This window comes from Lasioglossum baleicum, chromosome 17 (genome assembly GCF_051020765.1).
Source record: "Lasioglossum baleicum chromosome 17, iyLasBale1, whole genome shotgun sequence".
In the NCBI taxonomy this organism is placed as follows: domain Eukaryota; kingdom Metazoa; phylum Arthropoda; class Insecta; order Hymenoptera; family Halictidae; genus Lasioglossum; species Lasioglossum baleicum.
In genome coordinates, this window is record NC_134945.1 from 4,422,264 (window position 1) to 4,438,704 (window position 16,441).

General features: G+C 35.4%; 1 protein-coding gene across 1 annotated transcript in view; it reads left to right on the forward strand.

The window, feature by feature from the left end:
- C15 (homeobox protein C15) overlaps nt 1-14,393 on the forward strand; it is a 94,315-nt gene extending 79,922 nt beyond the window's left edge. The window contains exon 3 of the mRNA XM_076442037.1: nt 10,817-14,393. Within this exon, the coding sequence (XP_076298152.1) occupies nt 10,817-11,054 (238 nt within the window). The 3' untranslated portion in view covers nt 11,055-14,393. The remainder of the gene's footprint in view (nt 1-10,816) is intronic.
- Nucleotides 14,394-16,441: the final 2,048 nt, after the last annotated feature.

Below are 16,441 nucleotides of genomic sequence, written 5' to 3' on the forward strand. Positions count from 1 at the left end.
CATTGCTAAACGAGGAGACATTAATTATTGAAAAAAAAATTCTTAAGTTACTTCTAACTATGATAAAAATAATTATAATGTTGATTTTTTTGTTATTCTTCTATATTCCTAGCAATAAATAATGATTTATACAAAACTTATGGTGATTGGTTCAGTTTCGCTCCTTACTGTAATTAAAATACGACTACGATGCAACATTAATGGCGTCTCCTACTTTTTAAACTTCACTTTGCTTAATTGTTGAAATGACGTGTTGTTATTCGCAACACGAAGAATTCTAATTTTTAGGGTTGCCTTTAGATTACACAGCGATCCACCCTAACAAGCGGGATAAATTATTGTTATTGATGTTGAGGTGGAAGCTTCGTATTCTGGTAAGGGTGGTACTTGGAAACGTCCGCAAGTCGTTTAGAGATCATTTTGAGCGGCTGTTATAGTTCCGGGAGAAATAAGGCAGGTGCGTGTCTGTTTGAGGGGTGTTCCAAATGGAACGTGAAAGTAGAAAGTGTTCTTTCTTTTTCCCAGTTTCGAAACTGTCCACATTATAATGTCGTTGTTTAACACGTCAGAATTGCTTCCGCGGTTTATCAGGAGTAAAAACTATGCATAGATAATAATAATATTTCGATATTATACATACAGTTACAGTGAAATATTCGAAATTTTACATTACATTGTAACAATGATAAGAAAGTATTTAGTCAGATTTTTAACGACCTTTATAACATATATATGTACAAAGAAATAAATTCATCGAATAATTTCTTTTTAATAAATTCCTTATGCTGTAAATTCTTTATACTTTCAATGTTAAAATTCATGTAGCGAGCAATGACGAAAATTAATTTCGTTACCGTTCACTATTTGACTTTTTTTAGAAAGAAAATATCGTTCTAAATGCTTTGAATGGACATTAGGGTGGTTCTTATTTACTCTTGAAGAAAATTTATTTCAAAATTTTTTACAGCACTCTCCGGGATTGTTCCAATTAATTTAAAAAATCTGTGCAGTTTCAGATCAATCTGATAACGAGAAAACGTGTCCTCGGGCTCTTAAACATTAAAATAATTAATTAAATGCTCATGAAATCGTTTCCTCGAATATCTTCTAAACTATTTTCCGCTTCGAAAAATACGTTAGACGAAACCTGCAGTTCTGGACAGGCTGCGTATTTTACATTCTATTGCTTGTTTTCGGAAAAATTGAAGAAAATGTCAGAAAAAATGAAATAATTTTTTCTGATATTTAAAAATTGAATTGCGTTTTTAGTAGCTTTTATCAACAAACATTAACGAAAAATGTGTATTTTCTGGAACTTACTTTTCTTTAATTGCATATTATTCTGCAGGAAATTGTGTATATTTCCTTTATTAAAAATCAAACAAATTTTCATGTTCCATTTTATCAACGATAAAGGTCTTTAATAAATTTGAGAAATACGTTTCGAATAACATAAAATGAACCGTTGAATTCAAAATGTCGAATATAAGGCCACCCTGATGGACATTTTAGGCTGACGAGGAGATAGTAGGACGCAGTTTCTATAAACATATCACCTAAACAATTTATACCTACATGAAGTGCTACAAAAAAGATTATGGAATTACCTAACATTAGCCGTCGATCAATGACTGCTGGATACAAACCTCAGAATACTACTGTCACACTTTTTATCTTTACGGAGGCTTTCGTGATCGACTGTACGTATTTCGACAAATGGATACGAGCGTAAAGCATAGTCATGTATCTCGGCCATGAGTTAATTCAATTTAAGCACCTCGACCCTCGGTTGGTCCGATTCGAGTCTCGCAACCCTAAATTGTTCTGATTCCAGTCTGCACTCGCGTAAAGCAGAAATCGGCTTCTCTAAATTCAAATTAATGCGATGTTTTCATGGAAAAACTCCATTCCCAAACCATTTTTATTCTATTATACACACATATTGATTCGACGAGTATTTAAAAAACATTCTGTTTGTTATTATTCTTAATTTGTTTGTAATACTCGAAATCTGATAAACAACCATTGTTTTTAGTTACCAATATGTTAGGTTTTAAAGTATAATATAAATAGACGACTGCAGTGAAAATTTTATGCGTCAACTTCAAGCAGTTTCATAAAAGTTTCTTCCGTCTATTAATCATTTCAATAAAGTACAGTGAAAATGATTTCTTGTAAAACAGAGAGTACAATTTATAAATAATTATTGAGCCCACTGTTTCGACTGGCTTGAGTATATTTGATGTACAACAGTACAAAATTAGAGCGAGTTTTGACCCAAGAAAAATATCTTAACAATTTCTGCAATCTACGTAATTTTTCAGTAATTTAATGGTAGCCAGCACGATTTAAGCTTCCGTATAAACACGTAAAAAGAAATCGAAAATTATGCGAAATAAAAATTGTGAGCATTAATTGAAAGATATAGGAGCAACATAGACATTTATTTCTTTTCTTAATATTCGTATTTAGTTTAAATAAAAAAGCAGACCAATACTGTGCGTATAAGACCGCACGACCGAAGTGAAAACTCTTATGGCGATTGCACATCTGTCTGTTTGCCGCTTGCTCGGCTAAACTCGGCGTCCCCGAGTTTACGCGAATAGCGTTTCACCTCGGAGCGTGATGGATCAGCCTAATTCACTTTCCAGCAATTGTGTACGAGGCGCCTAAAGAAGTTTTCACTTGAAAAACACTACATATAAACATTTTCACTTGACAAACTCTATGTTTCGCATTCAATCTACACGTTCTCGACGCGAACGAATAAAATCTGTAGTCTAATATGTATACATATGTATGTGGTGTTGAACAAAGCTGATTTAGTAAATTTACGTATAGGTGTAGCATAAACGGATAAAGATCCACGGTTCGCTTACAAGAGCAACGGTAAGTGATATTAGAGATTGCGCGGGATTCGGAGGAAACGATACAGTCAAATTCATAATACACGTTTGCGAATGTATGAAGTGCTGGCCAAAAGTTATAGCTGGCAATAAGGGGATAACGATAAGAGTAATGTGTCCCAGGTTGCGAGAGAATATGGTTATGCTGGCCACACCGAATGGGGGCTAGGCTCTGTCAGGGCTGCAAAATGTAATCGGCACAGCGCCCTCAATTATTAATCGCTAACCGCGTTAATTACTTGCAAGGGTGTAGGCACGGCTGTCACTGGAACAACGGCGTAGCCCACAGTAGAATTCCTCGTTACAGCTAAATGCAGTCGAATCACCGCCACCGACGTGCATTAAATCTTATCGATTCTCGAACCGAACGTGTCAATGCGATTCCCTGCACCGAATTCCGGAATTGAAGTCACCGAACTCTCTCGCTCTTTTTCACACAGAGCATTGTTTTGCATAATTTCTTTCTGACAGAATTAAAAGGCAACGTTACTCGAGTTTTATGATTCTTTTAGAGATCGAAATAAACAGGTACACACATTTTATTGTTTTTTAAATTCTGTGCAAGCTTAAATGTCTCGCCTAAGAAGATACTTTTACCTAGGAAATTTTTATGGGAAGAGATTTAAAATGTATTCTCGTGGAGCAGATATTTTAGAATCTGTATAGCAAAGGTTCTACGAAATCAAGTTATTTTAGAACGTTTATGAAAAATGGTTTTGTGACAGAAGCTCAAAGAACTTTTGAGCTACGAATTGAAATATTACAAATAAATAATAGTAATAATGACAATGGTTGATGAACAAAATGGCTGCTGTTGTTGTAGTACAATTTTTAAAATGTTTACTTTCAAGAACTTTTCAAGAGTCCAATAATGAGTGTTCAAAAATTGGCAAGATTTCTTGCAAATTGCTTAATGGACAAGAAAATACAATTACCTAGAAAGTAAAACTATTTATCATAGTAAAATTTTGAGAAGTTATATTTATATTTAACGTATACATGTTGATGTTTTACAAATCAGCTGCTTTATTGTAGTGATATTCATTGATTCTTCTTCAATAACGCCCGTCAGCCATCGTCTGTACAGAAAAGTAACGAAAAATATTTTCAATTAGAAACCATAAGTTTTTAAGCACTAGTGGATTGTCGCTAGGTGTGCTGTTTTATGTTTTAGGAAGACAACGGATAAAGAGATATTTTAGTGGCTAGTTACCGCTATATAGCAATCTCGTCAGACAATTATGTCAATGATTGTGCCCGCTCAATCATCCTCGGAGAAGAAATAAAGCCTTGGGACCGGGAAAATTTCCGGAAATCGTTGGTTTTGTCCTTGTTTCTGTCGTTACGTCCGCGCGTGTTTCCCAGAAACAAAAGTATCTGTGAGACGGGAATTTAATATCGGTCGGAGAAAATTACAGGAAGTTCGGGTAGGCTTGCCCAACTCCGGAATGGAAGCAAAAAGATCAAATTAACGAGGCACTTTCCGATCTTCGATGGGTCGGGTCGCGGCATAATTCGTAAGGAGACACGCTGGTCGAGTGCCACCGGTCTTTAGAACCTTTAGAACTTGCGTGTTGCGCAAACAAAACCAGTTCTCAAGAAATCCGAATTATCAGCTTGGGGAAACGTTGTAATCGACTCTAAATATTACACTTGCTCCCTTGTTCTCTCCTGGCCGAGGAACAGTGCCACAGATCTTTAGATGGAATCAGAGTTGGGCAAAAGTTTAAAACCCACTTTATACGAAATATTTATTTAAATAAAATTTTTGTCCTACTCTGGAAAGAATAACCTATTAGAAAGCTGATTAGTACGGACAATCAAGGTTCCATTATGTCATGAACTAACACTACGAACCTACCGAGCCTTAAAAGTAACTGGTATTTACATGTTCGTTTATAAAAAATGACAAGATTGATTTTATTTAGAATTTGTGCGGTTGCTATTGTAATACGTGCACGACTAAAGATATCTATACAATCGTTTCTTATAAAATCAGTTTTATTATTTTTCTAATTGTAAAATAAATTATGCGAAAACCTGGAACCGGTCAATTTGACCGGTATTGGTAGGTTTAGTGTTGAACAAGATCGAAATGTTCGGTATCATTTCAATCAGAAATGTTCTATTACAAACACTCATTAGTACCAACACTGATTAGTACGGATAATCGAGGTTCCACCATGTCATGAATTAAACAAGATCGGAAACAGATCGAATCTGCGTCAGGTTTGGTATCATTTCAATCAGAAATATTCTATTACAAACATTCATTAATACCAACACTGATTAGTACGGATAATCGTGGTTCCACTATCTCACGAATAGACAGCAGATCTTTATGCATTTATGACACAAATGGGTAGCTGTAATTTAAAACATTAAAAACATTAGACGAATTTAGATATGCCTTTATATTATTTTCAAGCTTTCGAACACATTAAGAGAGAAAGTAAATTTCTATGTCATTCCAGTTTGTTGCAATTCATGTGGAAAATTTTTATTTTGCATAAAGATCCGCTGTCTATTCATGAATTAAACAAGATCGAATTTGCGTCATGTTTGGTGTCATTTCAATCAGCAAAATGTGACAAACATGTGAGTACAAGTTCCATGAAAATAATAATTAACTGGTATCCATGGTTTATTCACTCGTTGTCCATTCCGCATTCTAGGCGGCAAGAGATCAAGGAATAGTGTCCGTACTCGGACTATACAAGAGACACTTCGGTCCCGAAGATTTTCCCATACAATCGAGACACTACCGTATCTATCTTGTACCCCCTATCCCATTAGTACTTCGGTGGATGCGTGCCGATGCGCGGCGCGGCGCAAGTTCATCGAAGAACGCGCGTTCTCAGTGATTTCAATCGCAAGTTCGCTGGAAACTAAAGGAAAAGATAAGCCGTGCAACGTGGCTTTCCTACAATTACCGCGGAGACGTAGAGCCGTTCCCTGCGATTTCCGACTGCGGAATAAAAGAAGAGAAACGAAACTGGCGATCGTGTGTTGATTGCGAGCAAGAACTGCCGTTATCTGAAATCTTTGCTCGACATAGGCGGCCGTTCTAGTCGTTAATCGTGCAACAACCGATCGAGTTGTGTCCCGATGTGAACCGACTCGTTCGTGATACACGAGCTACCGAAGCACGGGTAGAGCTCTCTCTCTCTCTTTCTCTCTCTCTCTCTCTTTCTCCGAGGAAGAAGAAGCTGGGAACGAGGCTCTCGCGGAGATAAACAAAGGTACAACGAAACCGTTTAATTACCGAGGACCGGAGATTAACTCTAATGGAACGACGGTGTTTCGTGGCTCGTATGGCGCACCGGTCCGCTGATTGGCCGCGTTATCCTGTCTGGCGCCTGTCAGACTGAAGGAACTTTTCGGCTCGATCCCGTTGCCGCATGCCGCGCCGGAGCGGGAGGACCGTTTCTCTACTCCGCCGTGCCTGTAGCGAAATCGATCGTCGATAAGCTCGTTAAAAATTAGTAATAAACACCTTCCAGCAACCGACTCGGTATTATTGGATCATTAGCGGAATTGCCAATTGGAGCGTACGCTACGTTGATACTATGCTGGGGATCGATTGAAACACCTCAACGATCTCATAACACATTGGTTAAATGTGCCTATTACTGCGAGTGGACGTTTCACTGTGATATTTTTTCCCAATCAGATTAACCCAATTCTAACTCGAAAATTAAACATTTCTTCCGACCTAGAATAACTCCATTGCATATGATTTTTTCCATTTTCTATGGTGGGGATCGATTGGAACACCTCAACAATCTCGTAACACACAGGATAAATGTGCCTATTACATACTGCGAGTGTACGTTTTACTGTGGAATTCTTCCCAATCAGATTAACCCTATTCTAACTCAAAAATTAAACATTTCTTCCGACCTAGAATAACTCCATTGTATATGATTTTTTAAATTTTCTGGATATGAAATTGTTATGATACCTCATAACTAGACTGCTGTGGATCTTTATGCATTTATGAAAAAAGTTATTGGGTGAAATATGAAACAGTAAAAGATTTTTTAAATTCAAGAATGTTGTGATGTTGCCTTTAATGTAACAATGTCGTTAAGGGATGAAATCAATTTTTACGATATTCCTACTTCACACAATCAATGCAGAACATTTTTATTTTGCATAAGGATCCGCAGTCTACTTATAACAATACTTATTGTTAAACGTGTAGTAATTGATTAGTAGACAGCGGATCTTTATGCAAAATAAAAATGTTCTACCTGATTTGCAAGAAACGGGAGTGAAATAGAAAATTGTTTTCTCACTTAATACGATGAGTAGATTGACAAGAGTATAACAGTGTTTTTAAATTCTTCTAATGTTTTCATTGTTTCAAACTACAGCTACTCATTTTTGTATAAAATTCGAAAAAATGAATTTTTCTTGCTGCGACTAATAATTTGAACAGCCATTGTATTTACTTTTTTAAACAGGCTTAGCAAACGAGGACCTAAAATTCTTGATGTGGTAGGATATTGGCAACTTTCCTCTATACGGAATTATTTATCTGTCGGTTAAAAAGATTCATGGAATGCCAGAAAAAGCCCACTTGACTAGATAGTTAAAAGTTAAAACTGGCAGGTAAAAATAAGCACACACCCTAAATTTGGAACTAGGAAGCAGATTAAAAAACTATTCGGTAGTAAATAGTTTTCGGTCCAAGTCTTTTTAAAGGCTAGAGAACAGGTTGCTCCATGCCGTAGAAATCGTTGACGGAAATGTCTACTCAGAACTAGAAGAAATTTCGATAAGAATTTCCAGTTGAACGGACTATTAACGCCGTCGATGACTCAGTCACTTCATGGATCCGTAATAAATTTACTACGGAATGAGGCTTCAATTTGTCAACTTCAATCATAATGGGATTCCTGGCTGGTAGCACGGCTCCTTGATGGAATACAGTGAATACGTATAAATTACTGACTTTTGATTTAACTATTACGTCAATACTCAAAATTTTCCGTGACATTCAATGACATTATGACATTATAAACGTCGTAGCTTTAGTTCATAGTTTCATACGTCAACTGTAAATTCACTATTACAATTTTGCTATTTTACCACGTTTTTTTCAATAAGAATACACAAACAATTTTCAAGAAAAATTGGAAATTATTGGCTTTTGATTTAACTCTTACGTCAATACTCAACATTTTCCGTGACTTTCAATGATATTGTAAACTTCGTAGCTGTAGCTCATTGTTTCATACGTCAACCGTGAATTCACTATTACAATTCTGCTATTTTTCAACAAGAATACACAAACAATTTTAAAGAAAAATCGAAAGTACGTAGTACTGATATCCAAGTATTGATAGAAAGGTTAAAATAGTTCTCTCTCTCTCTCTCTCTCTCTCTTCTCTTCTCTCTCTCTCTCTCATATCCTAAAATTCGACACGGAAAATTTGTGAACAAATTTAAATGAATATTAATACAATGTAAAAACAATTGAATCCCACTTTTTAAATTAATTAGTTGAAGATATCTACGTAAATACTCCAAACATAATGTAGGATTATTGAAGTAGTGCTGACAGAGATTAAAGGTACCTAATTTCAATTACTAGACTGCGGATATTTCTACAAATGCTTAATTTCATACTTAATTTTATGAAAACTAAAGAGAAGAAAATTGTCTTCCATTGATGTGTTTTACCTCTGGTAAAAATAAATTAAAATGTTAATAGTTTTTATCAGTCTTCTTGTACTTCGAAAATTTCCATTTATTAATTACTTAATATTTCTCAAATGATCGAGTGCGCACGTCTAATATTTAACATAGACGGCCGATCTTTATGCAAAATAAAAATTGTCTGTATCAATTGCAAGAGACAGGATCTTAAGATAAACTAAACATTCAATTCCTTCGTAATCAATATTTGAGCGTTGACGTAAATGTAGACGTCGCGTAGGTATTGAAGAAACTGTTATACAATAAGTATAAATTTACTTTTCTCTCCTATAAAATGATTAAAGACGAAAACGTTCGAATTATTATAGCCACGAAGAAAAACGTACGACAACAGATTAATAATTTTGATAGGCTGAAGATGTACTCCTAAATTCTCTGACTTTCCTTCCTGTTTAAAATTCTATTGACTCGTTTTTGTCATAAATGCACAAAATCTAATTATTACATGATTGCATAAGTTCGTGCCTGATTTTCATAGATGTCGCAAATCTATTATTTTCTAATTGTGTGTTTCGCAAATCTATTCTTTTCTCATTTAATTGATTAATAAAACTGTATTCTTTAAAAACTAGCCATTGAATTTCATTTTCCAATCGGGCACGAACTTATGCGATCATCTGATATTAGGTATGTGGTACATGTATACATATGTATATGCAACCATCCTGCAGATGCACATTGTAATCGAAGTCGACCAATGGGAGAGCTTCCTTTGTTAGGGCTAGAAAACAGACACCCTCGAGCTCCCCTTAAAGACGGTCCCTCGTGCCACCAACGAATCGAATTAACTTTATTACGTTTGTCTTCTGTTTTCCGCCACTCCGACAACCGCGCCACGCTCTTTTCACCCTCAGCTTCTCCCGTTCAATTTCTCCGCTCGCCGCTCCGCCATTTTCTCGTTATTCGCTCTTCAACCAAACCGAGTGCCCACAAGAGTTCTTTCTTGTATAACTTCACTATTAGTATTAGTATCCTACAATATTGAGTTGGAACGAAAATTCGTAGCGTTTTTAAATTAAAATTCAAAGATGACATTTTAAGAGATTTACTCATAGATTTATTCAATAACATATATTTTCCATTCTGTTTTATTACTTTTTTTAGGTGACTTGTAAATGTCTTAATCTTAGCTCCTAATTTTAATTTAAAAACGCTACGAATTTTCGTTCCAACCCAATAAATCTACATTTCTATTAAAGAATTATTTGAAAACATTTGTAGAAAGGGGTCCCATAAGGGAAACTTCATTAACATTTATCGACACAAAGTAATAACTATTCAGTATTGTTATACATATATACAGGTTTTGTTAAACACATTTTTCGATGCCATAAGTAGCTTAGAAGATATTCGAGCATGAGTTTAAAATTAACGTTTTCTCAATTTTCTCGAAAACCGTTGGTTTTACGACAAAAATATGACATAAAAGATGCGGAGTGTGAAAATCTACAGGTTTTGTCGAACACAAATTCGATACGATAAGTAGTTTAGAAGATATTCGAGCAAAATTAGTTTAAAAGGATCGATTTCTCAATTTTCTCGAATACTGTTGGTTTTACGAGGAAAAGTAATATGACATAAGAGATGCGGAATGTGAAAATCTACAGGTTTTGTTGAACACATTTTTCGATGCGATAAGTACCACTGGTGGCACGGAACGTGTTAATGAGGACAAAAGTCTCAGTCTTAATTTATCGATTTGTAATTAATTGGAATAGGGATGCTTCCCTCCTGGCAAAAACGTTTACCTAGTACAATTACAAAAATGTCCTTAAATTGAGGGAGAGACGCACAGTATCGTCCAGTATTGCCACAATAAAAGCTGGTGCATCTCACTCAATGGTGCATCCATCAATTCACAAATTGTTACAAGCAGTTAGTAACAGTTAAGTAACCAAATCATAAAGAAGAAGGTTAAGACATATCTAAACGAATCATTCTTTCACAATGTTCATTTCCAACAGTAGAGGTTCGAAAAAATCTGAGATAACCTAACTACATAGATAGTTTACAGGGATTCAGTAGTATCCCGTATCTAAAACTCAATAATTGCCATTCCTCCCTGTTTTGTGGCACTGCTCCCTTCTTTTTGCAAATTACCCGACCAATAGCACACCTGTGTATCTATACGTATATTTCGAATGAGATCACTCGATCATCTTCAGTTCCCACGTCTGTTTCAGGAGACAAACCGCGGAAGAAAGAGAAGCCGAGAGGCAGGCGGCGAATCGCTTGATGTTGTCCCTGCAAGCAGAGGCACTTGGAAAAGTAGCGTATCCAACAACAGTATCCAGCCATCCAGCAGGGACCACTGTCCCCAGCTTGGACAGGCAGCAAACACCAGCGGCTCTGACCCACCCCGTGGGCCAATGGGCCTCACCGTATGGCCCACCGCAACCCTTGGCCGAACCAATTTGCTGAATCCCGATGATTCACGTGAATTGAACGGAACAAGTCGCTGGATGAACTCGGGGCACCAATCACGTCAGTTTTGTATTCGATCGACAGGAATATTGTTGCAATTTTGACAGACAACGCTGAGACAACCAGACAGAAACCTTCCTATAACCTGATCGCGTGTGTAAATTCTTAATTTTTCACGTATGACATTTTTTTTACTCAACTTTGTGATGAATTTTTTTTAACTCAACTATGTTGAATCTTGGACGTTTGCAAATATGTACTTTGTTGAGTACACTGTATGCTTAATTTAACTTTATGCTGTATGCTTTATAATTCCATCTTTGGTTAACATTCATGGATTGTTTAGATACATTTCGATTTAATCGAGAAATTATTTGAATTATTCTCATTCATTCCTGTAGGATGTGTGTTAATTTCTTAATGTTTTTTATTTCGTTCGTGTTTAACACTAGGTTTACGGGACCCGTCAAAATGACGGGTTGTAGGTAATATTCTTAATTTGCGATTATTAAGATTGTAAAGATGCCTCCCTCAGGAATTATATACCAAATTTATTTCTTTGGGTATATATTATGTATTTGAAAAATGGCCAAAAATTTGGATGGACACATTCTTGTTATGTTTATAAAATAATGTGAAACAGTTATTTCTAGAGCTCAGTAAGCCTAGTGTTAAAAATATTCCGACACTTAAAAATATTCTTCTAAATAATAAATGGTAATCACTGAACTGCGGATCTTCGCGTGCAAAATACATATTTTCTTCGTTAACGCGTTAAACGCTATATCAGCCCCTGGGGGCCGACGGTATCGAATTTACAAAATAAAATATTCTATATAATTCATACATTATTCAAAAATATGTTCACTATCTTAGCAGATTAAATTGGAACAGGTTAAACAGACATTATGTAAGCAAGTCTTTAGTTTACTTCTTGCATTTAAGTTTACATAAAAAGTTAAATGGAAAGCGAGACGAAATTAGCTTCACGTTTAACGTGTTAATTGAGAAAGCAGCTATTACATAGAAATGAATGTCTACCTTTCATAATTTTTATTATTAAAAAAATAACAAGGCCACATTTTTGTTTTCTTCTGATGTTTTCACTATAAGCATTGTGATTTGCGTAATCATTTTTCTCACGAGTGCGTAAAATCCGCAGTTTTATAATATTGTATTATCTTCTAATATTCGTTCATCACAGCCAAGGGGGTTAATTTTGATTAGAACTGAAGGATACAGAATGGTTAAAGGAATGATAGCACTATGAGAAATCTCACCTTTTCAGTTTTGTTTTCAGTTACTAAATTACTTTGATTTTATTGGATTTCCTGGGGCAATCGACATGTTGAAATTTGAGGTGACGAATGAAATATAATTCGATGAATTAATTTAAAAAATTACAAAAGAACATGCTACGAATTAATTTGTACACCTAATGTTTTAGACTATACTAAGCTATTTTGTATATGAAGAAATGGTTGAAACGAAAGATGTATACAGTCCAAAGAGTATCACTTTATTAATTGTAATGGAGAACATATTTCGCGCGGAGCATTATTCATATTAAAAATCATATTTTAGTAACTATCCGTTTCTCATCGCTTTATAATTTTCTTATTCGGGATTCAATTCTCTCTTCAACCACAAAATTAAAATCTACCCTAAAGAAATTGAAGCAGAGAGACCTTAATGTGTCAATAAAAACGGAAAATAGAAGAAAAATTTATTACTAGACTGCGGATTTTATGCGTTTATTGTAAAAAACGTGGTAATGAGTAGGTGCCATTTAAAACAGTGAAAAAGTTAGAGTGATCTAATAATGCCAATTTAGTGTTTTCAGCTTGTTAAGATTATTAAAGTGAGAATTAAATGGCTATCTGACTCCAGTCTCTTTCAAATGATGCAGACAATTTTTATTTAGCATAAAAATCCGCAGACTACTTATTACATTAGAACCTCGATAACTCAAATCTCAAGGAAAGAACTAAAATCTTCGATTTACAGAGATTTCGACTTATTGATGTCTTCGAGTAAGAGAGGTTTACCCTATGAAAATTCGACTTACAGGGGGTTTGTACGAGAGTTAATAATTTGCTGATTGTAATAGTTTTTAAGGAAGAAAAGTTCAATTTTAGGAGATGACTTATTTATATTTACATATCTATATTTACATATAATCTACTAGGCTCTTACATATTATTATTATGTATTAAAGAAATCTGTGATTTTACTCTGCGTGAATGGATTAACAGATTGTTGATCAATGGTATTTTCAGCGGTAACCGAAGCAGAGAATACATTTTCCTCAATATCATCGCATCTTTCTACGAAACTTATAGTCCAGTCAACGAAAAGTTGTAGAAGGAAATGGAAGGAACACAATTTTTAACTTTGAGTCTTTGTTTGGACTAGTTAGGAGATAAACATACTAAAAGTCCACACTCCTAGGAGGTGAGCGAGGTGCAGGCGGGCACGTAGAATGTCCCCTTTTTCGGTTTTCCGCGTATATCTCGGAAACTACATGTCCTAGCAATAAGACCATTCTATACAAAATTAAAGCTAACAAAATTTTCCGCAAGATTGATTCGATTCAGTTTTTCGCTATCTCACATAGTTTCCGAAATATCCGCGCTCAAAGTTGAATTTGGCATTATTTGTTCGAGTTAGTATGTTTGCTTCATTTTCAATTTCAACACTTCAATTTCAACTTTACTTTCAATTTCAACTCTTCAATTTCAACTTCTATTTCAACACTCCAATTTCAACTTCAACTTCAATTTCAATTTCAACACTCCAATTTCAACTTCAACTTCAATTTCAATTTCAATTTCAATTTCAACTTCACTTTTTCAGTTGCAACATCAATTTCTCAATCTCAACATCAACTTTTCAAATTCCACTTCACTTTCAATTTTAACTTCACTTTTTCAGTTTCCATACTTGCATTTTTCAGTACCAACATCAATTTCTCAATTTCAACATCAATTTTCCAGTTTCAACATCAGTTTCTCAATTTCAACTTCAATTTTTCAGTTTCAACATCTATTTCTCAATTTCAACTTCAATTTTTCAATTTCAACTTCAGTTTTTCAATTTCAACTTCAATTTTTCAATTTCAACTTCAAATACACGTAGAAGGTCCTCCTTTTCGGTTTTTCGCTTATATCTCACAAAGAAATTATGCGTCCTAGCGATAAATCCACTCTATACAAAATTAAAATTGACAAAATGTGCCATAAGATTGACTGCATTCAGTTTTTCGCTATTTCGCATAGTTTCCGAGATATCCGCGCTCAAAGTTCACTCATTGTGCTGAAGAGTTAGCTAGTCAAATAAGGCAAAAAACGTGAAGTAAAAATTTCTTTTTCACAATTAGTGAACTTTGAGCGTGGATATCTCGGAAACCATGCGAGATAGCGAAAAACTGAATGCAATCAATCTTATGGCACATGTTGTCAGCTTTAATTTTGTATAGAATGGTCTTATCGCTAGGACGCATAGTTTCCGAGATATAAGCGGAAAACCGAAAAAGGGGACCTTCTACGTGCCCCCCTGCACTCCGCTCACCTCCTAGGAGTGGGGACTTTTAGTATGTTTACCTCCTAGCTAGTCCAAACAAATTCCCAAAGTTAAAAATTGTGTTCCTTCCATTTCCCTCTACACTCCTCCCCCCCCCCCCCCCCTCCAATGAGCATTCATTGACTGGACTATTCGTAAAACATTTACTGCTGTTTTGGCTTGTTTAGCTTCCACACTTGTGGAAAATAATTCGATTTAAACGAAGTTTTATTTCGATTTGTAGAGGTTTTTATAGTGCAGCCGGAAGGGAATGAAAATATTCCATCTTACAGAGGTTTTCGAATTATCGGGGTTTGAATGTATTACATTGTACACTACCCTTGAAACCATGCAACGTTTGTTTCAACCATTTGTTGCAAATACCAAATAGTTTACATGTAATTTAGCCGGAACACTTCCAATTAGCTGAATCACCCTTACATAAAAATATGATGAATGGTTCGAAAGCTGTATACACTCGAATGCACAACGAAATTCGAGCACGTTGCGCAATCGGTTGGCCAAGCTATAAAATGCGTTGCGCATTGTTGATTTTATTGCCTCCGTCGGATTGTCAATTAAGCCGGGTTTCCATCATTTTTACACCGGTTTCTCGGTAATCTCATTAAAGGTCTCGATGGATCTCGTAGCGATCGACAGCGATACATGGGAACGGGAACGCGAACGAATAGGTTCACAATTTGCAATTCTGTTCAACGTATAAACAATTATTCTGCGAACAGGCAATCACCATTTGCAGTTCGAAATAAGTGATGCACGATAATTGGCAAAAAAAATCTTGTTCGCTAAACACGTAATGTCGTTAAATCTCCCGAAGGGTTGCAAGTTTATCGTGATATTCGGAGTCACGCAAAACGATCCTAATTGGTCGCATTCAATATTTATGCGGTTGTTGCCGGTGTCCCTAAAGATTACGGTAACAATAGAATTTTTCGTCACGCTATAGAAAACGTACCCTCAAGACTTCCCGAGAAAACAGAAATTCCTCTTTTTGTGCAAAGAACAATGAAGTTTATTGATGATTGCTGTCGGGTACGTAAACTCGTACAGAATTGTGTTTATATTTACATAATGTTAAGACTAATTATTCGTCCGATTCGAAATAAATTTAACTAAACACTTCGATCGCTTCCTATTTTAAAATAAATTCGTTGTCGAACGGACACCAATATTTCTTGACAAGTGTAACGCGATTATTAAACCGATCGATCGATGCGTAATTAAAAATTTGATAGACGTTCAATTTCAAGTATTCCTCAAATTGACGTTAACAATGTTGTTTAGAGAATATTCTGTATTTCGTGAACGATCGTAAACGTCGAACAACTTCCACTCACATTTAACGAAAAGTTCCGATATTCCTCGATTCTGGTTTCGAATTTTATACGTTCCGATTAACCAGAAAGCAATACGCAGTTTTTTAAACTGATAAACGATCTGAACGCAATCGAAGGAACAACTAGTGTATTTTTGTGTAAAGTAATTTCTAAGTTTCGACAGCGAAACGCTGAGATATCGTCAAGATGATTCCGATCATTTTGGTGACAAACGTGCAATGATCCTCGACATGAATTTATTATTCTAATCACGCGAGTACACGCGTCGTCGTTCTGGGCAATGATGGGCACCGTAAAAAACTGAATACTTGCATTGAATACATAAATCAGTTGATGAATACCTTAGCATTTTGTATTTAATCAAGAGACTGCGGATCTCTATGCAAAATAAAACATGTTTGCATTGATTGCAAGACACAGAGGCGAAATAAAAATTTCTTTCCTCTTTTAATTATCTTATCAAGC